General features: G+C 57.8%; 1 protein-coding gene across 1 annotated transcript; it reads right to left on the bottom strand.

The window, feature by feature from the left end:
* Window positions 1-317: 317 nt before the first annotated feature.
* Window positions 318-23,037, bottom strand: PIGO (phosphatidylinositol glycan anchor biosynthesis class O). The gene is given in 12 exon segments (XM_065598620.1): window positions 318-5,454; window positions 5,963-6,033; window positions 8,971-9,173; window positions 9,454-9,657; window positions 10,265-11,834; window positions 15,267-15,440; window positions 16,204-16,363; window positions 17,407-17,530; window positions 19,324-19,467; window positions 21,784-21,865; window positions 21,867-22,278; window positions 22,918-23,037. Coding segments are annotated over 12 exon segments (3,309 nt in total). The 5' UTR covers window positions 22,962-23,037; the 3' UTR covers window positions 318-5,333.
* Between the last annotated feature and the right edge of the window lie 1,140 nt (window positions 23,038-24,177).

Raw genomic sequence — 24,177 nt, 5'->3', positions numbered from 1 at the left:
CTGGCTCGGGGACGACCCCGGCTGCCCCCCAGGGGGGCTCGTGCCCGGGTGAAGCTGTCATGAGGGAGGTGCAGGAGGCCCATGGGTGCTAGGGCTGGCACACGGCGATGGCCCTACCCCACGCCGTACCCATGGGCCTGCTCGCTGGCACCCTTCTCGGAGCTGCCCCCTGCCCCCCATTCCAATGCAGTACAGCCCCACACCTCCCCGCTTGCCCTTCTTCACCTCTTCTGCACGGGTTACACCCTGTCCGCTGCCAGGTTGCTGCCTCCCTTCCCCACCCCACACAAGTACAAAGCAGCCCAGGCTCACCTTCATTTTGGATCTCACACTTTATTTGCAAGGATCAGTTTTGCCGCAGCACAGAACCAGACCAACGGCAGGGGCCACCTGCCAACATTCTCGAGTTCAATCTTTCACCTTCCATTTTCCCTAAAAGAAGGTTAACAGACAATAGCCTAGATATGGGACTGGAGCTGGGCTCAGAGACCACTCACGAGTTACCCTAGTTGGATTTAGTTAGGAGAAGCAACATCCAAACTCACAAAGCAAATCTTCCCCACCACCTAGTGATTATATAATTAAACAAAACCGTTAATTAGTTTCTAGCTCCTTCAATGAGAATCTCACTGCATTTTACAGACCACTCAGCCTCGCAATACCCCTGCTAAGATAGGACAGTATTATCCCAATTTTAGGCAAACCGACACAAGAAGTGAAACAATTTGCCCAAGATCACAGCAGGTCAGTTGCAGACGTGAAAAGAGAACACAGTCTTCCCACTCCTCTGTTTGGAGCACGCGCCAGCTCTGTCCCATGACTGGAGTGGTCCAGAGGTGATGCTTTTAGATGAGCGACTGCTGCCAAGTTGCCCCCTCCTGTCTCCGTTATAAATTTCTACTCACTGGCAGAGACTCCAGAGCCACTTCCCCCTTGTCGGCTGAGTTGCTCCAGCAGAAAGAAAAGCGACAATCAGCTCCACAGAGATGCCCGGTAGTGCCCAGCATCTTTAGAGCACTTTGCTCCCGCGTGCTCAAGGTGCTTTACATAAATGGCTGTTTCCCCGATTTCCCAGACGGGGTCCCTGAGGCACAGCAAGGTGAAGCAACTTGCCCAAAGCCACATGGCCAGTCAATGGCAGAGCCAGGTCTCCTGAATCCCAGCCCTGTGTGCTGTCTGCTGGACCACACAACCTCCCCAGGGGGCAATGGGGATGCAATGCCCAGCGACCTACTGAGAGGGTGTTGGCACCCCTAAGGGAGGCGAATGGTTTAAAACATTGCAAGGGAGGATAAACCAAAATAGGATGAATGGGAGCAAAAGGAAACAGGCTTAATTGTAGACTGGTGCTGACATATGTGAAGCTGTGGAATAAACCAGACAGGACCAAGGCCTTGAGAACACAGTCTGTGACCAGCTCCCACCTCTTCCCACCCAGGCTTTAGAAATTAGACCCAATCACACACATGTGTCTATGGCTCTCCCATGCCAAAGCTCTGCACACACTGCACTTGTCCAACCCTTGGGTGGGGGGTGCACGGCCGGAATGGAGTTTTACACCGGCACAGACAGACAGGCATCGCCAGATCTATTTGTAGGTACTGGCCCTGATCTACAGGGCCTATGAGAGGCTAGGCCTGCATCCCATGGATAGTGTCTCTGCACAGTGCCCCAGTAGACACTGCGGAGGGACAAGTTTAAGGAGCAGATGATGGATGACCCTCCTGCCCCATGTCCCAACCTACTGAAATCCCCGTCGAGGGGCATCAAGGGGGGCTCCAGCCTGGCCCTGCTTCGGGAACAATGCAAATCCCCCCTTTGAATGGAGTGCACCCCCGCTGGGATGGAAGGGAGTGGGGAGAATGTGCGCCAGGCTCTGGCCAGGGCTCACTGGGATGCTGACATTGTAACAGTGCCTAGATGCTGTGCTGACAGGCTGGGAGAGGAAACAGATGGCAGGATTTTCTTCCTCAATAGCACCCCTTGAATTCAGAGACCGAACACACCCCTAACTCCCCTAGAACCCGCACGCCCTGGCTGGGCCCAGCGAGCGGCAGCCTCAGTGCTGCAGTTCAGAGTGTTCAATTAACAAGCACCGCCCGTTTCCATCCACTAGAACAACCAGCACGGCACGCTTCCAAGGTCTCCAAGCACTGGACAACTCTTAACTCATTGCCCCGCAGTGTAACCCTGGGGCTCTCCGGCGTCTCTGGTACATTAACCGGAATGGCAGCTAAGCGGCTAGGTTCAGGGGCAGCTGGAAAAAACGACTACAGACCTAGACACGTACAAAATGGCAAGCATGTCGATAGCCCCCGCTGGGTCATCTGTCTGCTTGGACCCAGTTCCTCGGGTCAGCAGCCTAGTCTCCCTCGGTACAGCGACCGGGACAACAAGTCCCGAATCCTACCCAGGGCTCCTTGGCACTCCCGCGATGTAACTATTCCATGAGCCTCACTCCAGTGAAGACGTGCACCCTGACAGCCCAGTGCAGCGTCTCGAGGGAATTAGATTATTTCTATTTCATTGACTGGGAGACTGAGGCAGAGTGATTGGCCCAAGGTCTCACGGTCTGTGGCAGATCTGGGATCAGAAATCAGGAGTCCCAGCGCCCAGGCCTGTGCCCAAATTCACTAGCCCACTCTGTAGCTACAAGAACAATGGGACTTAAACATTTTAAAGATTAAAAAATTCAAAATCAGTTTCAGCCCCACCCTGAGCTGGCAGGGGACACAGTATGAGTTAAGGGGGGGGGGGCAGAGTTTTGTGCTTTTCATGGAGCCAGGACTCCTGGGCTGTGTTCCTGCTTGCGTGACCATGGGCACACCACAGCCACAAGTGCCTCAGGGGCTAATCCAGAGCTGACGGGGCGGAGGGGGAAGGCTGGAGGCCGTTAGCTGCAAAGCGCACGGAGATCTCCAGTGACACGCCCCGAAGCGCTGAGCAGGGCAGTGAAAGCTCCTGACGAAAGGGAGCTCGGCTGACATTGGGGAGAAGGGGAAAGCAAAGCCCAGACTCCTGGCTCGCGACAGGGATGTTGTGGGACAGTAATACAGCTTTAAAGACCACAGAGAGTTGTCCTGCAAGGCCGTTCAGACTAGTGGCTACGGACTAGGCTGCACGGCTGGGCATCAGGTAAACACAGGTGATACGGTGGGGGTCACTCCCTGGCTTCAGCAATGCGAGTTGCCTAGAGTTCGAATGCCACCTGCACCCATGCCGGTCCCGTGCCCATGGGCAATCCCTGCGAACTGGCCAGCAGGACTCAACAGGGTCTGCACTAGCAGCTACAGCAGAGAACCATTCTATAGCAGGTGACCCCGTCTAACCAACCCGCTCAGCTACTATCCCAGGGAGGGCAAACACGGGGCCCACAGAATTACAGCGACTAGCCAAACCCACCCACAAGACACGCCCCCTTCAGACCAGCTGGGCGCTTTGGGGCTAACAGTAGCAGTTCAGCCAGGCAGGATAACTTTGGGGGCCACTAAAGGACCCAGAGGCAGGGCCCAGAACTACCCCAGCCATAGCACAGTGAATTGAAGTCAGACACGTACAGCTCTGGTTCAAAGCCAGAAAGAGACGGGGCTCAAAAAGCAATCAAGTCAATGACCCCGGCAAACAGCTCTTAGCTCCTTTTGCCCTCGAGAGCTGCCGTACCCAGCACAGATCGCTTCACCCACCCCGGGGGAGACAGCAGGGTTTAATAGCACCAAGTAATACCACAATGGCTTAGGGCAGGAAGGGAAGAAGACCCTAACTGCAGAATGGGACCGTCACTGGAATTTAGCCAGGCCCCACGGTTAACCCCTGCGAAGAAGGGATACAATCTCATGATCATAAGTAGTAGGAGTGAGGTTGGGACAGCTCCTTTGAGAGGTCACCCAAAGCAGCAAAACACCCCAGGCTGGAGCCCCCAGGTCTGTATTGCAAAAAGCACCGTGCTCTGAATCGCCACCACCACCACCTGCAGCACTTAGGGTTTTCTTACAGATCTTCCAGCCACGCGGCCAGGCCCCACCCTGCCGAGCTTGTGAGATGTGGCCCAACCTCGACTCCAGGTGGTGCCCCGGTGTTTCTGCAGGCGCTAAGCCATCAATCCTGCCGGGGCGTTATCTGCTCCCAAAAGCTTTCGAGCCCTGGTCTCCAGCCACCAATGAGCCCACGCCAGTGGCTCGGCCTGCAGTTCTTGGCTCTCCCTTCCTCCTTTAACAAGGAGCCTTGATCCTAGGCCCTGTCACTGCCTGGCTGCCATTCAGCTGTGCTTATTAACCAGCCACACTGCTTGGGTCACTCGTCATCACAAGCGTGGGGTTGGGAGCAGCCACAGCTCCACAGCAGATTCCAGGGCATGCACCAGAACAGGAGACGGGGGTGGGGGGGCTCTGGCTGCTACAGCCGAGGCCTCTGTTTGGATACCAGAAAAGGCTGAAGCCCTGGCTCAGAAAGGATTTCATTCCTGGGTACAGCTCCCTCCCTCCTTGCTGTCTCCCTCCCCAGCAGTTTCCAACAGACTTTGTACAGACTGTTGCTAACCCAGCCCCAGGTACCATCTGAAAGCACCATGCTCTGCAGGCTTCTCTCTCTCTCTCTCTCACACACACACACACACACACACTTCAGCAGGGTGCGGCACTCACACGCGCAACCCTGAGGAAGACCAGAATCAGTGAGGCAGGGGGCGTCCCCATCACACAGCAGCAGACAATTCCTCCTTCAGCGCGGGTGGAGCAGCCTCAGAGAAGCTGCTGCTGCCCAAGCCCAGGGACGTGCGCTGCCCGGACTCCCCTCTTTGGGAGCCAGGGACCGGGAGGAGGCTGCTGCACGGGCAGAGAACAGGGAGGTCACTCCTCTGGTGCCCACACCCCCCAGGAGCTCCTCAGTCGACGAGGCCCCGTCTCTGCCCCAGGCGAGGTAGCAAACACCAAGGCAGCACACAGCCCCGCAGTGGCCAGCGGTGCGTTCTGCCCAGCGAGGAGAGATGTCAGGGAAATGCCAGTAATATCCAACTACAGGAGGGCACTTGAGGCTTTGTGCTTTCGTCCCCTCCCCCAACAGACCCTTCGTTGCGGCCGAACGTGCCTGGCCTGGGCTCCAAACCCACCTGGCGGGAGGCAATGAAGTTGAGCTCAGAGTTCAATGACACAGTGAGTGAGGCCAGAGACCAGCCAGCCCCGCTCTGTCGCGCCCAGCAGGGAGACAGGGATAATCCCCGGCTACTGTCCATGGTGGCGGCTCCCAGGTCCCGCCTGGCCTTGCGAAGCAGGGCCCCAGCCGTCACCTCAGGGGACGATGCTCCGCGTCGGGTTCCCTGCATCTCGGCTGCTCAGACGTTATCTGGTCTGGAGCTGCTCAAACCAGGCACTGACCGCGCAGTCCACACGCATCACCAGGAAAATCCCCAGCAGGAGGCAGATGCTGCTCACCATGAAGCCCAGAGCCTCAAAGAGGAACCTGCAGGCAGGACAGACACACTGCATGCATTGCAGCCCACGTCCCTGCCAGGGACCAGGGTCCGCCCCGCCACCGTCACCTCCCCTGCCCCATGCCCCCGGCCTAGACTGCTCTGGCAAATCTAGCTTTCTAGTTTGAATCTGACTCTCTTGACAGTGAGGGGCTGAGGGGTCACAGATCCCAAAGCCAGATCTCGGGCCTCCTGCCCACACGGGCCAGGGTATCCCACTGGGTCCTGACTCCAGCCCAACAGCTTGTGTCTTTCAGAACCAGTCAGCCTGGACTTACAGGCTCCAAGCGAGGGAGGAGCCCCACTGCCCTGCCGATCTGCTCCAGTGATTAATCGCCCCTTATCTCGCTGTATGAGTGTCGCCAACTCCACAGCTCTTCCATGCCCCCAAATCCTGCCCTGCAGCACCCCCTTCTGGCCTTGGAATCTATGACTAGGCGTCAAGCTGCCAGGAGCAAGAGGCCAACCCCAGGTCAGAGGGGAGCTCCTGGGACTTACTTTGGGGCAAACACCTTCCAGACCATGAGATGCCTCCTGAGGATCATGGCTGCCCAGACGCAGGCCAGGAGCTGTGGGGAAGAACAGGGAGAAGGCAGAGTTACACATCCCCCTTAGAAGCCTCACCCAGCCCATGGCAAAGGGTATGAAGCCAGGCAGGTCACTGGGCCAGGTGCAGCGAGCATCATGGGAAAGCAAGTTAATTAACACCCCAAAAGGGACTCCCTTCCCTCCTCTCCCGCCTTATGGGGCACACACACTGTGCACATACCTCCGAAGGGGCTGCAGCCACTGGGGACATGTAGTGTCTCCCCAGCGCATGGATTTCAATGAGGGAGATGGGAGAGCCAGCCCAGTCTCCCCTGGGGACAGACACCAGGCCCCCGGGCTGTGGGGAGTGGCTAGGATTATAAGCCACACACAGAGAGAAGAACTATAACCAAGCAGGGAAGGAGTCTCACAGCGGGAGATCTACAACTTGCCAGGACACCACAGGCTGCACTCAACTGACATCAGATGTGCCCCTGTCTTCACAGGGCAAAGGGACAAGGTACAGGCAGCCCCTTCCCAGCATACAGCCCCTTCGCCGGAGTGGGGGGGGGGGGTCCGGGGGTCAGTCACACCTGCTCCCACCAGCTCCGCCGGGCCAGCCAAGCTACAGAACAGGGAGTGGAGTCGCTCCAGCTCACACACCAACAGAACTGTTAGCTAGGTCCCAGGAATATGCAGGGCCAAACTGGGTCCTCCATTATCCCTGGGCAACTCCACTGGAACCTGCCTGCAAAACCTTTATGGCTGGGGATGAGGCAAGAGATGGAGAGAGCCCAGCTGGACTCCTCCAATCCAGGGGGAATTTGCAGGGCTGGCACTTAGAAAACATGTTTTTAAGAAGCTACCATCAGCGACAGTGAGTTTGGGTTTGTGCTATCTTTGCATTAAGAGCGCTTGCGCAAAAGCCCAGAGGAAAGAGGAAAACCCTGCACACAGTGTTCATGGATCTTGGGAAGGCTTGAGAGAAGTCACGTGGGGGTGGAGAACGAAGACCGACACTGTGTCAGACTCGTCCGGGACGTAGGCAAGCGCGCTGTTACCACTGCCAGAAGGCCAGGCGGAGAACCTGAGCCGCGTCTAGCAAGTCAGAGCACACCACGGCTCGGCACTAAGCCCCTTCTCGTTCACACTGATGCTCGAGGCACTTACACCCAACATACAGAGTGGCACCCTGGTGCCTGCTTTTAGCAGATGATGAAGGTCAAGTAGCTAGTTTGACAGTCCAGGAAACAATGAAATTCTAAGCAGAACAGGAAAGCCGTGGAGTAAATGGAGCGAAGCGAGTGGAGTGATCTGTGATAGGAGAACGCAGTCAGCCTGACGAGTAAGAGCTACCAGACGGTAATTACGTACAATTCACTTCTGTACAGCTCCGCATGCTGGGCACTGGGGCAGAGACAGCAGCAGATCTTGACGAGAGTGGAAATGAGAACGTTACGATGGCTGCTTGGAGCCACAAGAATGGCCGGCGCTCGGAATGAACTCATTCGGGGAAGTGGGAAGGTGGGACCAATGTCAGAAAAGCTGGGGGAGCCCACGCGCAGACAGTTTGGACACGGGAAAAGCAGATCAGAAGAATATACAGGAACCAGGGTGTTAAACTTGGGAGTGGAGGGTAAGAGAAAGGCTGCAAGACCCAAAACATCCTTGGGGGTATCACAGAAAAGGAGTTAGCGAGACACAGCTTCAAGGCGCTGGAATGGAGACGGGCTCGAAGAGCCAACCCCACGTAGTTGCGTGTATGGCTAGACGCAGCAGCAGCTACCACCACCCTGCTCCCGAATCCCACCCCCCGCCTGGCAGAGCTGTTACGGGGGCACCCCCGGACTCACAGCCCGAAGGGGCAGAGGTGCAGCAGAGACCAGCGTCACGTTCCAGTGAAGATGCAGCCAACACTTACCCCTGGCAGAAGGCCAATGCACCATGGGAGTTGGTGCGAGGGGACTAGAGGGAAACCCCATTTGTGTTCATTAGCTCCAAGGAACCCAGCAGCCACAAGGAAATCCTCGGGCTGACCCGGGGAACTTGCCCCATCTCCGACTCATTATCCCAGAAGGGTGAGACTGGATGGGCCCAAGCTAAGCCAGGGGGTCTGGCTGACAATCCACCCTGAACTCATGCCACTGGGCCCAGCCATTGCAGCGCTCCCACTCGCGGAGATCGGCATGAGTCCCAAGACCTTTTCAGCACTGGGTAGGAGAGGACTGAGGGCAACCTGGACTCAGCGTCCCGATGTCTATTAACGTAACAGCCCCTCAAAGCGCCTGTCAGTACAGCCCCCCGCACTCAGCAAATCTGCCCCACGTGCACCCGAGTCTGAGCCGCTGCCTGTAGGGACAGAAATGTCTTTACTGCTTTTCCCTCCGGGTGAGCCCTGCAGAGCTAGCCCAGCCCTAGGAGCGGGAGCTCGAGTCCCTTCCCTCCTGTGCGTCGGTGTCATCAGCACTGACTCCCGTTCCGATCAGTGGCCCTCGGGCTGCACAGGTGGTATCAAGGGCAAACCCTGTCCCGCAGAACCCTTCGCGGGAGAGGGAAAGAGCCCAGGCTGCGACTGTGGTGCTGGCAGGGAGCAAACCCCTGGTTTTTACTTGGAAGCTGAGCACGTCCACAGCCAGATTTCCAGGCTGGCTGCCAAGCGAGGCGCGTCCGGCTTCCAGGGAGTCCCCGGCACGGGCCAGGCGCGGCAGCAGCCCCCCGCCGTCCGAACAGAACCACGCTTCGATCAGCAGGAGCCGAGGGGCGTGGCGGAGAAGGGCAGGCGGGTTTGGGTGGCAGGTCGCACGCCCCGGAGCCAGCGGCACCGCAGCGAACTGCCACTCCGCCTCCACCCACTGTCACTCTTTGCCCCGGCTGAGAGCTCAGGGAACAGTCCCATTCCCACCCCACACTGCGGGCCTCGTTATTAACCCTTCGGTGTCCACACTGTCACAGGTCAATGCTGGGCCCCCCGCCCCTACCTGCACGCCAAGCACGAAGAGGTACTTGAGCCCCAACTGCAGCAGAGCCGCTGAGAACCTCTCCGGAGACTCCCGCAGCCTCATCTCCATCACGGGCTCCTCCTCCTCCTGAAGCTCCTCCCGCAGCTCCTTCTTCAGCCTCCTCCTCTGGGAGTTGGGCGCCTCACAGACGAAGGGCCAGAGCAGGAGCAGAGGGCAGCCGACTACCTCAAGGACAAAGGCACCGAAGTTACCAGGCGTCCCGGCGCCCGGGGGGGACACACCCAGCTGCGGGGCGGGGTGGGGATTGCTGTCCTGCACAGGGCCCAGCAGGGACTGTTAACCCCTCGGATGCCAGCTTCATTCTGCTCACCGGTCACATGAGAGCAGTGTGGCTTGGCTCACTAGTGGGTCTGCAGGAGAACCCCGGGGAGCTGGCTGCTCCCTCAGCGGCGAGCCGGGCGGCCTGTCAAAGCAGCCGGGCTCCAGAGGAAATTCACTTACCTGCAAAGAGGATGTGGGAGGCGAACGTGTTGGCCCCCACCAGGACAGCGGGCAGCAGGTGGGTGCTGTGGCCCTCCTGGAAGCCCACGAAGGCTGCGTTCCAGTGGATGGCTGGGAAGATGGGCTGGTGGCCCGTGGAATAGAAGAACTGGGTGGCAGCAAAAACCCAGGCGGTGACCGCATACCAGGGGACCACGAAGGGCTCTGGGAGGGACAGAGAGACCAGCATCACGGGCAAGCCTCTGGAGATGGTCTGACCCACAGCTCAGACAGGGCCAGCGTTAGCCCTTTCCCTGCCCTCGCCCCTGAGAAGGGGAGGGATGAACCAGGCTCCAGCACTGGGCACCTTGACCTTCTTCACCCGGGTTAAGGATGGTAGGTGCCCTCCTGGGCAAAGCACCAGGCTGGGGGTCTTCTCGCCAGAAGGGTGCAGGGAACTGTGTGGCCCTTCAGCTCCCTCCCGCCGGGCAGTTAGCCCAGGTGTGGAGTGTGAGCAACCCTCCCCATAACAGCAGGGACCCCACCACCCGACAAGGGGCCCTATCCCCCAGCCTCAGGCCTTCTCTCCCTCTCCCCTGCGGTCAGCCAGAGCCACTGACAACACAGGCACCCAGTAACCAGCCCCACAGAGCGGGGTCCCTTGGAGCCCAGCCCCTGCGCTGCCTGGGCCTGCGGCGACTCTTGCAGCCATGAGACAGGGCTCGGTGCATCCCAGGCTCCAGGATGGGCAGCGGGGCCTGGGACCAGTGTGTAGGAGAGTCTGGGACCCCCCAACCAAGAGAGAACCCCCCCCTGGCCGCCCCCAGCTCACCGGTGTCCCCGGCGAGGCTCACGACACAGGCGTGGATCCGCAGCAGCACAAAGGCCTCCAGGAAGAGGAGCAGGAAGGCGAGGCTCATCCTCTCGCTGTGCAGCATCAGCAGGAGGAAGCCCAGCAGGGTGAGAACTATGACCAGGGTGGCTGAGTACACGCTCCCCAGCCCGTAGGCTGCCACCGTGGCCCTCTGGTGACCCCTGTCTAGCTGGCTCTTCAGAGACTCCTGCATCCTCCTGTAGATCTGTGGGATGACGTGCTGGAGGTCGGCTTGGGAGCTGGGGGCCCCCTGATAAGGGGTCACAATGGGCCCCACTGACTCCCGGCTGTCCTTCACGAACACCGTCACGGGCGTCCACAGCGCCAGCAGGAGCCCCAGGGACGCCAGGCCGTAGACGGCCCGTGGGAAGCCCACCAGCGCCACCTGCACCAGCTCCTGCAGCTTGCCCAGCGTGTCCTCCGCCCCCGAGGTGACGGCCCAGTAGCAAGTGATCCAGACGGCCGCCAGCGGGAAGGCCCAGCGCACGAAGAGCACCAGGGGGCTGGTGCTGTTCAGGTTCCCGTAGTGCCGCAGCCAGCGCCGCACGGCGTAGACCAGCCCGGCCAGCGAGGCCACGCACAGGAGGTAGAAGAGGTTCTTGGCCTGAGTGCTCTGCAGGCTGGCGAGGGGGGCCAGGAAGGACGAGGGCTGGCAGTGCGGGATCTCCTCGCGGCACTGGTGGAAAAGGCCCGAGAGGCGCAGGCAGGCCAGGAGCACAGCCAGGAGGCACAGCAGCTGCCAGCTCTCCTTCTGGTAAAAGGCAGAGCCCGGGGGTTGCTTGGGGACTTCTGGAGCGGTCAGCCGGCCGTGCCAGTGCAGCTTCCCCACCAGCAGGATGGCCAGGGACGCGAGCAGGAACGGGGCCACCCGGGCCTCGGCCACCACGAAGCTGTCCGAGAACATGGCGCAGCACCGGATGAAGAGGATGCCCATGGGGAGGACCAGCCCCTGCCACGCTCGCAACCTCTGCCACAGGCCCGCGCTGGCTACCGGCGGCTGGCCACCAGCCAAATGGGCTCGACGGGACCGGCGGCCCCACGAGTGCCAGAAGAAGGCCAGCTGGGAGGCGGCAGCCGACCACGACAACACCAGAATGAGGTCCAGCCCCTCCCTGGTGAGCAGGTGGCCCAACCCCAGCACAGCTGCCACCGCCAGGCCCCAGAGAAGCGGGTACAGGAGGCGGCTTCGGTAGGAGAAGTCCAGGGCTGCCGCCAGCTCCGAGGCGACGCAGCAGAGCAGGCAGGAGGCGGCGATGAGCGCACAGCCAGCCACCATGCGCAGGGGGTGGAAGCGGGCCCAGGACTCCATGCACACGGCCCGGGCCTCGCGCAGGTAACGCTGGAAGCGGCCAACCAGTCGCCCCAGCCTGGCCTCCAGCTCGGGCGATGCGGGCAGCCCCTCCCGCACTTGGGCCAGCAGCCGGTCGTGCTCCTCCATCGCGGCAGAGAAAAGCTCCCGCAGGTGCCGGAGCCGCTCGGCCGGCAGGTCCTGGGCAGCCAGCGAGTAGGAGTGCAGGAAACGGTCCACCTGCAGAGAAGGGCCAGGGTTACAATGGAAACGCTCACTGCTGCCTCCCCACTCCCTCAGACAGGGGCTGGTCCAGAGCGTCCCCAAACACCTGCCAATGGAAACCCACCCACAGCAGCCCTGCCCTCTTCTGCCCAGGCCAGCGCCAGCTGCGGCCAGCACACACAGGGGCTGCATAAGCCACAGTCGGCGATTCAGGGAGACTGTGGAGAGAAGGGACCATTGGATCATCTCATCTGACCTCCCGTGTAACCCAGGCCAGAGAATTTCACCATTACCCCAGCACTGAGCCCAGTGACTTGTGTTTGACTAAAGCATCTTCCAGGCAGGCCTCTAATCAGCCTCATTTTGAACCTGAATTTGTCTGGCTTCGCCTTCCAGCCACTAGTTCTCGCTCTGCCTTGCCCTGCTAGATTTAAGAGCCATTTAGTACCTGGGAGTCTCCCCCATGCAGGTACTGACACACTGTAATGAACTCACTTCTCACTCTTCATTTCAATGTACAACGTGGCATTCGGCTGTATGAAAATGCATTTTGTTTGAATGGACCGAGCACACGCAGTTCTCCAGTTCGCCCTGTCCTCATTACTTTCCTCTCTGCCCATCTGTGTCACCCACAAGTTTTAATCAGCAGGGATTTTATATTCACTTCCTGATCATTGACGAAGACGCTGAAAAATATTGGGCCTAGAACTGATCCCTGCGAAACCCCACTAGAAACACCCGCCCTTCAAGGATAATTCCCCACTGACAACTAGTTTTTGAGATCTGTCAGTTAGCTGGTTCTTACTCCATTTAACGTGGGCTTTATTGATATTGTATCATGCTAGCATTTTTAAAAAATCAGATCATACGGGTTTAAAGTCAAAACCCTTACAAGTGTCTCAGTCTATTACACCCACGCAGTTACCTTTATCAACCAAACTTGTAATCTCATCAAACAATGAAATCAGGTTTGTTTGACATGACTGATTTTCCATAAAACCATGCTGACTAATGTTTCCTATATTCTGATCCTTTAAATCAGTGGTTTTCAACCAGGGGTTCGCCGACCCCTGGGGGTCCACAGACTCTGTCTATGATTTCCAAAGGGGTCCGCACCTCCATTTGTAATTTTTTAGAGGTCTGCAAATGAAAAAAGGTTGAAAATCTTTGCACAGCTGCAAATCTATCAGTTGAATCTGTATCAGCTATTCCATTACTGGCACAGGATTGGTGTCAGACTAACTGGTTGTTTGTTCCCTGAGTCACCTCTTTTGGATATTGGCACAACAGGAGCGCTCTTCCAGGCTTCTGGAAGTCCCCCACTATTCCAAGTTTTATTAACAATTAGGGCTGTCAAACAATTAAAAAAATTAATTGTGATTAATTGCGCTGTTAAACAATAACAGAACACCATTTATATATTTTGGATGCTTTCTACATTTTCAAATAGATCGATTTCAATTACAACACAGAATACAAAGTGTACAGCGCTCGCTTTATATTTATTATTACAAATATTTGCACTGTAAAAAAGAAACAAAAGAAAGTTATTTTTCAATTCACCTCATACAAGTACTGTAGTGCAAACTCTTTATCATGAAAGTTGAACTTACAAATGTAGATTTATGTACAAAAAATAACTGCATTCAAAACCAAAACAATGTAAAACTTTAGAGCCTGCAAGTCCACTCAGTCCTACTTCTTGTTCAGCCAATCGCTGAGACAAACAAGTTTATTTACATTTATGGGAGATAATGTTGCCTGCTTCTTGTCCACAATGTCACCTGAAAGTGAGAACAGGCGTTCGCATGGCACTGTTGTGGCTAGCATCGTAAGATATTTATGTACCAGATGCAGTAAAGATTCATATGTCCCTTCATGCTTCAACCACTATTCCAGGGGACATGCGTCCATGCTGATGACAGGTTCTGCTTGATAACAATCAAGAGCAGAGCGGACCGATGCACATTCATTTTCATCATCGGAGTCAGATGCCACCAGCAGAAGGTTGATTTTCTTTTCTGGTGGTTCAGGTTCTGTAGTTTCCGCATCAGAGTGTTGCTCTTTTAAGACTTCTGAAAGCTCCACACCCCGTTCCGATCAGATTTTTTAAGGCACATCAGATTCTTAAACCGCGGGTCGAGTGCTGTAGCTATCTTTAGAAATCTCACATTGGTACCTTCTTTGCGTTTTGTCAAATCTGCAGGGAAAGTGTTCTTAAAACAAACATGTTCTGGGTCATCATCCGAGACTGCCATGACACGAAATATATGGCAGAATGCGGGTAAAACAGAGCAGGGAACATACAATTCTCCCCAAGGAGTTCAGTCACAAATTTAATTAACACATTTTTTTTAAACGAGCATCATCAGCAGGGAAGCATGTCCTCTGGAATGGTGGCCGAAGCATGCAGGGCATACGAATGTTTAGCATATCTGGGAGGTAAACACTTGCAATGCCAGCTACAGAAGTGCCATGCGAACGCCTGTTCTCACTTTCAGGTGACATTGTAAATAAGAAGTGGGCAGCATTATCGCCCGTAAATGTAAACAAACTTGTTTGTCTGAGCGATTGGCTGAACAAGACGTAGGACTGACTGGACTTGTAGGCGGTAAAGTTTTACATTGTTTTGGTTTTGAATCCGGTTATGTAACAAAACAAAACAAAAAAATCTACATTTGCAAGTTGCACTTTCATGTTAAAGAGACTGCACCACAGTACTAGTAATGAGGTGAACTGAAAAACACTAGTTCTTTTTACAGTGCAAATATTTGTAATCAAAAATCATAATATAAAGTGAGCAGTGTGCACTTTGTATTCTGTGTTGTCATTGAAATCAGTATATTTGAAAATGTAGAAAAACATCCAAACTATGTAATGTGTGTCAATTGGTATTCTATTGTTTAACAGTCCGATTAATCGACGGCCCCATTAACAATTAACACAGCGATCTCCTCGGGCAGCTCTGTTAGGATCTAGGCTCGCTGAAGTCTTCTATAATCTGTGTCGTTCCACGCGATCCTGCCAGCAGATCCCAGAGTCTGGCTGCTGACACCGTCTCGCCCATCGCACTGCAGTAGGCCAGGCTGAAAGTGCAGCAATGTTTCCCCGAGGGTAACAGGCGACTGTCTGTGACTGTGAGCAGGAGGGGGGCATGTAGGGCTGGCAGTGAGACCAGGGGGATGGAGTGGCTGGGTCAGGCCCAGCAACGCTCCTGTATTAGCAAACAATGTCTGACCCCAAACAAGGAAGATCAGTTCTGGCAGGATTCCCTCCAACTGGCTGAGGAGGATTATAAAAGGCCGCCTTCTCGAGGAGAGCGAGAGGCGTGGCTAGAGGGTGACAAGAGGACCGGGAGCCAGGCCTCCTGGGGACCAGTCCTGGCCCTGCCTCTGTGATCCTAGGCCTCTCTGTGGAATGGGTCTGGTAAGCGCCGGTTGCCCCCACCTGTCTGGCATTGATGCGATACGCCGAGAGCTGACTGAGTGCTGCCGAAGTGGCGGCGCCGTCCCCCGAGAACAGCTCAGCCATCACCTCCCCGATGTTACCGTAGGGAATGGGCACGCCCAGCAGCAGGGCCAGCGTGGGCACCAGGTTCACCTGTGGGATGGTTTCCGGCTCCTGGAGGAGGATAAGGAAAGGGAGCCCATCCGGTCAATAGACTAGAGGGGATGAGCACGCACTGATCTTCTGGGCAGGGTTAGGCCCACCTGGGGGCCAGAGGGCACAGATGCACTTGGCACCTGCCACCCCGCACCTCTGAGGCCCCATCTGCATCCACATCCCCCCGGGCCTGCCACGCATACCCCCAGCGCAGGGCTGGGAGGCAGTGACGGTGGTCCTGTTTGGGAGCCAGAGGGCAGCCCCTGGGCCCTTTGCTCCGAGGGGGGTGGAGAAGCTAGAAACCTTAGTTGCCACATCCCCCAGCGCCCTGCCAAAGTGGGAGGATCCCTGCTGTGGGGAAGGACCTAGCGGTTTCTGCAGGGCCCAGGCCTAGCATGGCTGGTGGTTAATTTGGCCCTGCTCGGCTTCTCTGCACTCAGCTGGGTGGTGCAGAGAGGGGACGAAGAACCTAGGAAGGGATCCACGTGGGGATCCCTGAACCCCCGGGCAGATGGGAAAGGAAAGTCTCACCCACCTCACTTTCTCCGGGAGGGGAGAGCCCCTCTCTGGGGGCACAGACAGAGGAGGAGCCGCCCCCGGAATCCACTCAAGCCCTGGGCTGGGCAGACAGGTGTTTGGGTCACATTTCCTTGCTGCTGGCCAGACGTCTCCCTGCTCCTGGGACCCTTGGGCTCACTCCCCCTGCAGGCCCCATCCCAGGTATGTGCCCAGCAGGACTCAGGCCCCCAGCCAGGGCTCCGCTGCCGTCCCTTTCCGTTACCTCGGGAAGGTGGGCTCCAAAGAGAGGCGTTTTACTGTACACGAAGAGCGCCGCGTTCACCTCCTTCTCGCTGTCTCCTCCGTGGTCCCCAGTCTCCGTCATTCCATGGTCCCCTGCCACCAGCAGCAGGGTGTCGTTCCCCAGGTGATCCACCAGCGACCTGCCCATGAGACAAGGCTCATCAGTCACCTCCCACCGCACTGACCCATGCCTGGATGCAGCCCCGGGGCGGGCTCTGAGCACAACAAAGCAGCACCAGGCCCCACTGCGAAACCACGACGCGCCTGTTCCTGTGCTAGGAGCTGGCTGCTTCCCCACAGAGGGTGGCAGCCCAGATGCTATGCTGATGGGCTCCTTAGAAATGCAAATATTAATCAGAGCCCAGAGAGAGCAGACTCCTCCTAGATCCGACGTGAACAGCAGCGACAATTCGGTCCTGGAAGGCCATTCCGCACAGAAACAGGCTTAAAGCTGATCCTCTGGGGGGCCCAGGCTCCAGCACAAACCTCTGGCTCATTCAACATGCCTGGAAGGGGGCTGGACGCTTTGGGAAAGCCTTTCGCCTGCCATGGGGCTGTGTGCACAGCACGGCCAGCTCCAGCTCCAACACCCCACACAGGCAGAGCTCTTGTGACTCACCCCCAGCCCTTCCAGCTGTTCCGTGACCCCAAGCTTTGCGCCACCTTAGCGCCCTCTAGCCAAGGCTCCGGAAGTGCTTCTCAGACTGTACCCGGCCTCACCACCACCAGGGGTCACTGTCTCCATTCTCGAGAGGCTCAGCTGGGCCCCAACGGGCTCGAATATTTTCTGCAAGTTCAGCGAAGGCTTCAGCACAGCCTCTCTGGGCAAAGTCTGGGGGCAGCCCCTGCTCTCCACGACCCGGTTCAACCCCTGCCAGCGTCACAGCCTGTGGCTGACGGTGACCCTCTCTCCTGGTGGGGGACAGCCTCAGGGCCCCACGGCGGGGCAGGCTCCTTTTCAAGCTGTCATTTCCATGCTGTGTTCTCAAAGCCACGCGCGGCGCGAGCGCCCCCTGCTGCCCAGCACACCTGCAAAGGCTGTACGGGGGCTCGTCGTGCTGCTGCGGTGGATCTCCGGGAGGCTACCGAGGAGAAGCTCTGGGTTCAGGGGCCTCACACCCCCTAGAAAAGCAGGTGCCGAGGCGAGTGAGCTGGCAACCCCCCACCCCAAGGCACTGGTCACCTGAGCATCTCGTTCATCTGGGTGAGTTTCTTGGCCATTTCTGGATGGTCTGGTCCATGCTTGTGCCCACAATGATCCACACCCAGGAAATGAGCGATCAGCAGGTCCCACTCACCACCATCCACTGCAGAACGAGGGAGAGGGCACGTTAGACCACAAGCTGTCCCCTTCTGCTAGCCAGACAGCCAGCGACTCCAGCCTGGGGCCACCCTTCCTTCAGCCTGGCTCGCCCCTTTCCACTACGCTGGGAACCCCCACAGGTATAAGAACATAACGGCCCTGCTGGGGCAGACCAATGGGCCAGCTAGTCCTGGATCCGTCTGCTGACAGTGGCTAGTGCCAGGTGCTTCAGAGGGAATGAACAGAACAGGGCAATTTTGAGTGGTCCATCCCCTGTCATCCACTCCCAGCAACTGGCAGTCAGAGGTTTAGGGACACCTAGGACATGGGGTCGCATCCCTGACCATCTTGGCTAATAGCCATTAATGGACCTGTCCTCCAGGAACTGATCGAGGTCTTTTTTTAACCTAGCTATACTTTTGCCCTTCACAACATCCCCTGGCAATGAGTTCCACAGGTTGACTGTATGCTGTGTGAAGAAGGAATTCCTTATATTTGTTTTAAACCTGCTAAACCTGTTAATTTCATTGGGTGACCTTCTTGTGTTATGTGAAGGGGTAAATAACACTTCTCTATTCACTTTCTCTACACCAGTCATTTTACAGAACTCTGTCATATTCCACCCCCCACCACACACACCCTCATTAAGATGAAGAAGCAAGGATGCAGTATGAAGACACAAACCTGGACTGCTCACTTGGCAGAGCCCCGCCCTCAAAATCCTTGTGTGGTGCAGATGAGCCTCAAAGCCCCACCGAGGTAGGTACTATCACCCCATTGTGCAGCTGGGGAAACTGAGGCACACCACGATAAAGGCACTTCCAAGAAGAACTCAGCTCGACAAACTTACAGCCCTCAGCCATAGGTACACTGATGTTTTATCTTGAATGTGTGTCATTTTGCCTGCTGGTTCTTTTATATTGCTAGCTCTACTGGGCAGGGATTACATTCTCCTCTGTGTTCACAAAGGGCCTAGACACTGGGGAGGTTACTGCAGTAAGAGCAGCCCCTAGGCTGTCTCCTCCTGTACACATACTTCACTGCAGACTGTTCTGTCTCTGATCTACAGATAGGAAGAGATGCATTTTAATTTAAGGGACAAAAACTCTCCCACAAGGTGGCTTCCCCCTACCTGCAGGGCAGATTTCTGGTTTTCTCAATGACAGCCCATCTCCACAATCATTTCTTTAGGTCTATAAATAGACTGTAAAAGGCACCTTTCCCCCAGTCCTGGGCCTTGGACAAAGTCCAGCTAAACGCACACAAAACCCAGGTCTCGAGCAAGCCCCAGCTCCCAGCGTGCCCTGACCATTCCTGAACATCATGTGCCCGTCTGAGCGTTTCCATGACAGCCAGGCAGGCACCAGCTTCATAAGGTCCCTTCAAGGTTAAATGCCTGGTACAACGTTCACTGCCTGCGCTGTCCCCCACTCCCGTGTGGCATTCCCAGGGCAGACCAGGCCGTTCTAGGCTGTGGACTGCAAGGCCCAGCATGCTTAACTCCCTCTGGATTGGAGGAGGGGCATTTAGAGGGTCTGGGGACTGAAAAGCTGCCTCGCTGGGCTGCTGAAGCCAGGCAGAGCACTGCAGGCTACGTGGGCTGCAGCTGTGATCAGGTGCGGACCCGGAGTTCCTGACCCGGCTGGGACGCAGAACAGTCCTCGGCTGGGCTCCACCCTAGGGCACTCGGCTGGGCAGCAGAGACCCTTCAGTTCTACCCCCAACCTCGGCTGGGCTCCCAGCGCAATGCAGCTGCAGAGAGGACGCGGTCCCAGCCCCCAGGCAACGGTAGCTCACCAGTCGGGTAGAGATGCTGCAGGATCCCATCGTCCACCGTGTGAAGATCCTTCACGTTAAATGACGGGAAGAAATACGAGCGGAAGAACTTCTGGGGAAAGAGCCCATCCCAGGTGTCATCCCCCATGAAGACCACTCTCCTCCCTGGGAAAGCAGGACGGGAGTTAGCACGGGGTCCCAGCCTTACTCACGCTGCTTGAGGAGTCTGGCCAGATCTGCAATGGGATACCAAGCGTCAGCCCCACTCCCCCACCCCCCAGGCTCAGTGATCAAAAGTTAGCATCCCCTGCTGGCTGTTCAGAGGCCCGTATGAAGTGAGTTAGGGAGATCTCAGCCCCGTTCCCATCAGAAATCCACCAAGCCCAGTGGCCCTTACTGCCTCCCTTACTGGTCACAGCGTGAGTGGGCCAGATATGGCAGTGTGTCAAACCGACCCAACACGTCCTGATGGCCAGGCTCTTGCGTTAGACCCTACAGCAGTGATTCTCCAGCTGCAGCACCATGCCTTCAAGAGCATGATCCTCTCACGGACCTCCCCCTCTCCACACATACAGCAGCGGCGTCGCCGCATCCTCACACAGTCTCCCCAATACGGGTGTATGAGCCGTCTTCTCTGCAGCGGCTGCACCAGGGACAGCCTTCCCATTTCACACGACTGAACAATGACGGTTACGCCTCTGTCACCGAGGTTCTTTGAGATGGACTCAGCCTCGTCACGCTCACGGGACGCTCACCGAATCATCTAGGGCAAGAGTTTAACTCCTGCCTCCGTTCCATCCCACGTAAGCCCAAGGGAGTGGGAACGGTGGGGCAGGACAGGAGTGTGAACATGCAGAGTCCATCTCGAAGAACCTTGGTTATAGGGGAGTAACCTTCATTTCTTCCTTCCAGCGTCCTCTGCCCATTCCCACTCCTGGGCTAGACCCGTAAGCAGTACCCTGCCCCAGGAGAGTGGGGCCTAGTCCTACAAGGAGTGCAGGACTGCCTGCCAAATGTTCCAGATCTACAGAACGTTTAGTGGAAGTGTGAGCAGAACGCTAGGGTGCTGCTCTGCAAATCTCCCCCAGAGGAACGGGTCTACAGGAAGCCAGGCATGTTCCCTTTGATCTAGCGGATGAGTTCTGATGCCGTGAGGAATGGATAATCCCCTCCGTGTACAAGCTCCACAAATACCTGAGCCAGCTACAGAGAGATGGCACAGAAACAGCTTTTCCCTTGGTTTTTGGTCCATAAGCTCTAAACAGCCTTGAAGACTGCTGAAATTCTAGTCCTGTCTGAATAAAACGCTAATACTCTCCTCGCAGCTAAGGTCTGGCATTAGCTTCCCCATCACAAGTACGGAGCTTGGGAGACAGAACTGGTAACTCGATTGATTCATGCATGTGAAAACCGGAGACTATTCTGGCGAACACTTATGCTGAGTGCGAAGGACCATTATCCTTAAGAAACACAGTGACTGGTGTCTCGGCCATCAACGCTCGCAATCACTTCTGCGTCTGGCAGAAGTGACTGCTATCAAAAACACTGTTTTTACAGATAGATAAAAAACAACATCTTCCCGGAAGTTCAAAAGGACGTCTCACCATTTGTGTTAGCACTACATTCAGATCCCAGAAGGGCAAAGGAGTTCTTATTGGAGGATCCAAATTATTAAGGCCTTTTAAATTCTTCTTAATTGTATCATTAGTAAAAATTGATTTTCCCGCTACAGGTATAGGATCTACTGACATGGCTGAGAGAAACCTTAACTGAAGATAATGAAAGAGGTTCTCCTTAAGATACAAATGATGCTCTAATATATAATTAATTGGGGTTGTGAAGGATCCACATTGTACGTGGAAATCCTCAATAAAAACCTTTTCCATTTAAGACTGTAGCACTTTCTCTAGCACTTAACTGTACATTCTGTACTTTGAGTGACAGCTTTCTTCTAGCCCAGCTAAAGGTCCATTCCCCATGCAGGCAAGAGGAGACAAAAGGTCTGGATCCTGTTCTTTGCTGACTCTCGGAGAAGCAGTCAGCCTGGCTGGTTCTAACAACACACCTGATGTGTCCTGAGATGGAGCCACAGACGGAGCTGCCTGATGAACTGCCGCCCACGACACCCCGGCTGGCTGGGATGCTCTCCCAACAACCTTGTCCAGATGCAAAGCTCCACTGTCTCGGAATCAGGCTGACTGCCCTGGCTCCAAACCTGCATCCCCCCGAGAGCAGCTCCCAACCTCTCTCTGCTCCCAGTACATGCAGCGCTCGACTAGGCACGTCGAAGCGCTCCAGCTCCAGCACCAAGGGTCCCTCGCTGGAGCTGTCCAAGCCTCACGCGCTCTGCGGAGTGAGCAGGGACTCGGGTTTACATACTACCACCAGTGGGTCAGACCGACACAGCTCCCTCCTCCAGCTGGCCCCTCCCCTCCCACCACAGGTGGCCAGCAAACCCCCGGGTGAGCCGGGCCCACGCACCGTTCTGCACCAGCTGGCCGAGCAGATTGTCCTCCTGGATGGCGTAGGAGGCGAAGTTGCTGCCCACGTCGATGAAGGTGGGGCAGGGAGCCGGTGGTGATGCCCTTGATGCGCTGCATGGTGGTGGTGGGCGGGTCAGCTCGGAAGCGGTAGAGCCGGGCGTGGCGGGGCTGGGAGCCGGCCAGCTGGTGCAGGAAGCCCAGCTTGTTCTCGTAGGGCCGGGGCTGCGCCTTAGCTGGATCGAAGCGGGCGAACTCGAAGGTCAGGGCGTCTATGATGAGCAGCACGGCCTTGGGGACGCGCTGGGGCATCCAGCAGGCGCCGGGCGCAACCCCCTGCCCGGCCCAGGCCGGGGCGGCCAGCGGGTCCGAGCAGGAGCTGCGGTTGGTGAGCTCGATCCTCATGAGCAGGAAGCCGCTGGTGAAGAGACCGATGCCGCAGAAGAAGAGGAAACAGGCCCAGGCCAGGAAGAGCAGCACCGGCCACCTCTGCATCCTGCAAGGGTGGGAGAAGGTCAGAGCCGCCATGGTGCTCCCTGTGCCCCCCCGGCCCTGCTCTCCGCCCCTTCCCGTGCCCCCCGGCCCTGCTCCCCGCCCCCTTCCCGTGCCCCCCGGCCTGGCTTGTCCCCCCCCGGCCCTGCTCCCCGCCCCCTTCCCGTGCCCCCCGGCCCTGCTCCCCGCCCCCTTCCCGTGCCCCCCCGGCCCTGCTCCCCCCCCTTCCCGTGCCCCCCGGCCTGCTCCCCGCTAATCTTCTGTGCCCCCCCCGGTCTGGCTTGCCCCCCCCCCGGCCCTGCTCCCGCCCCCATTTCTCGTGTTCCTCCCGCAGCTCCTCCCTCCGTCACTGCTCCCCCCATCCTCCTTGTACCCCCCCCTCCACCGCCCCAGCCCTGCTCCCCCCCATCACTGCTCCTTGCCCCATCTCTCGTGTTCCCCCCCGCAGCTCACCTCTCCATCACTGTTCCCCCCTGGCCTGGCTCACCCCCCCCATCAGTGCTCCCCGCATCCTCCTTGTACCCCCCCCGTCCCTCCCCCCTGGCCTGGCTCACCCCCATCCTCCTTGTACCCCCCCGTCCCTGCTCCCCACCCCATCTCTCTCGTGTTCCCTCCCCCTTGTACCCCCCCCGACCTGGCTCACCCCCCCGCCATCCCGCAAGGGTGGGAGAAGGTCAGAGCCGCCATGGGGCCCCCGCCCCCCCGGAGCACCCCAGAGGCGCGGGCCGGGCCGGGGTCCCGGTACCTGCGGGCGGACCCGGAAGCGCCGAGCCGGCTGCACGCGGCGTCGGGGGGGCGGAGACCGGGCCCCGCCAGCGCCCCCCAGCGGCGGGAGGAGCCGCCTGGCCCCGCCCCCGGGATCCCACTGCTAGCCCCGCCCCCCACCAGCGCCCCGCCCCCCTCGGAGCCAGCCCCCCCCTGCCTGGGCTGCCCCCCCCAGCGCCCCTCCCCCCCCGAGCCAGCTTCCCCTCCCCCTGCCGGGCCACCTGCCCCCGCCCCCGCCAGCCTCCCTCCCCCCCCCAGAGCCAGCTTCCCCCCACCACTGCCCGGGCCACCTGCCCCTCCCCAGTCAGGCTCCCTCTCCCCCTGCCCCCCCCCCCGCCAGCTCTCCTCCCCACCCCTGCCAGACCCTCCTGCCCCCCCACCCCTGGTCCCAGCCTCCCCCCAGTCTGGTATCCCCAGCCCTGCCTAGTCCCCATCGGGCCTCCCACCCCATCTCCATGTGCCTTTATCCCCCACCTGTAGGAGCAGCCCCTCAGCCGGGCAGCCAGCACCCCCTGCACCCAGGGCAGACACTGCATTGGCAGAAAGTGCAGATCCTCCGCACACCGCAGGGCAGGACACGGGGGCTGGCACCATTGGACTGCCGAGGGGGGTTGGGTGCCCGTGAAGGGGTAGCTTGGGAGAAGGTGGAAAGGCAGGAGAGACAGGGTGCAGGAGATTCCCCCCAGAATCCAGGTCTCCCTGTCCAGGAGGGCTCTGTGCCTGCCCCCCTCTGCGCAGACTCCATGTAGCAGCCTGCATTGGACCATCTTCCGCGTCGAAGGAATGAACCCCCACCCTGCTGCCCTTACTCCTCCTCACGGACTCCAGTGGGGCCGCTCCAGTGCGACCGAGGGGCAGACACCAGCCTGCCCCGGCCCAGTACGCAACTGCTGCTGAGAAAAGGGCAATGCTTCGGAAAGCCGCCAGGGAGTCACGGCCATGCAGGGCCTCAGCCCCTGCGCAGAACTCGTTGACCCATCCCAGCAGGAAAGGCAACGGTGCAGCAATTCACGCTTGCCAGGGAGAGCATGTGTTTCACCTGATGCCTTGCAAGCTCATGCGCCAGTGTCCAGCTGCAAACAGGATCTCTAATCAGAGGAGCCTGACTGTCCCACGCCCTAGAGGGGGGATGCTCCAG

The sequence above is a fragment of the Chrysemys picta genome, chromosome 6, assembly GCF_011386835.1.
Source record: "Chrysemys picta bellii isolate R12L10 chromosome 6, ASM1138683v2, whole genome shotgun sequence".
Lineage (NCBI taxonomy): Eukaryota > Metazoa > Chordata > Testudines > Emydidae > Chrysemys > Chrysemys picta.
Note: the sequence above shows the minus strand (reverse complement) of the source record. Positions and strands in the feature narration are given on the sequence as shown.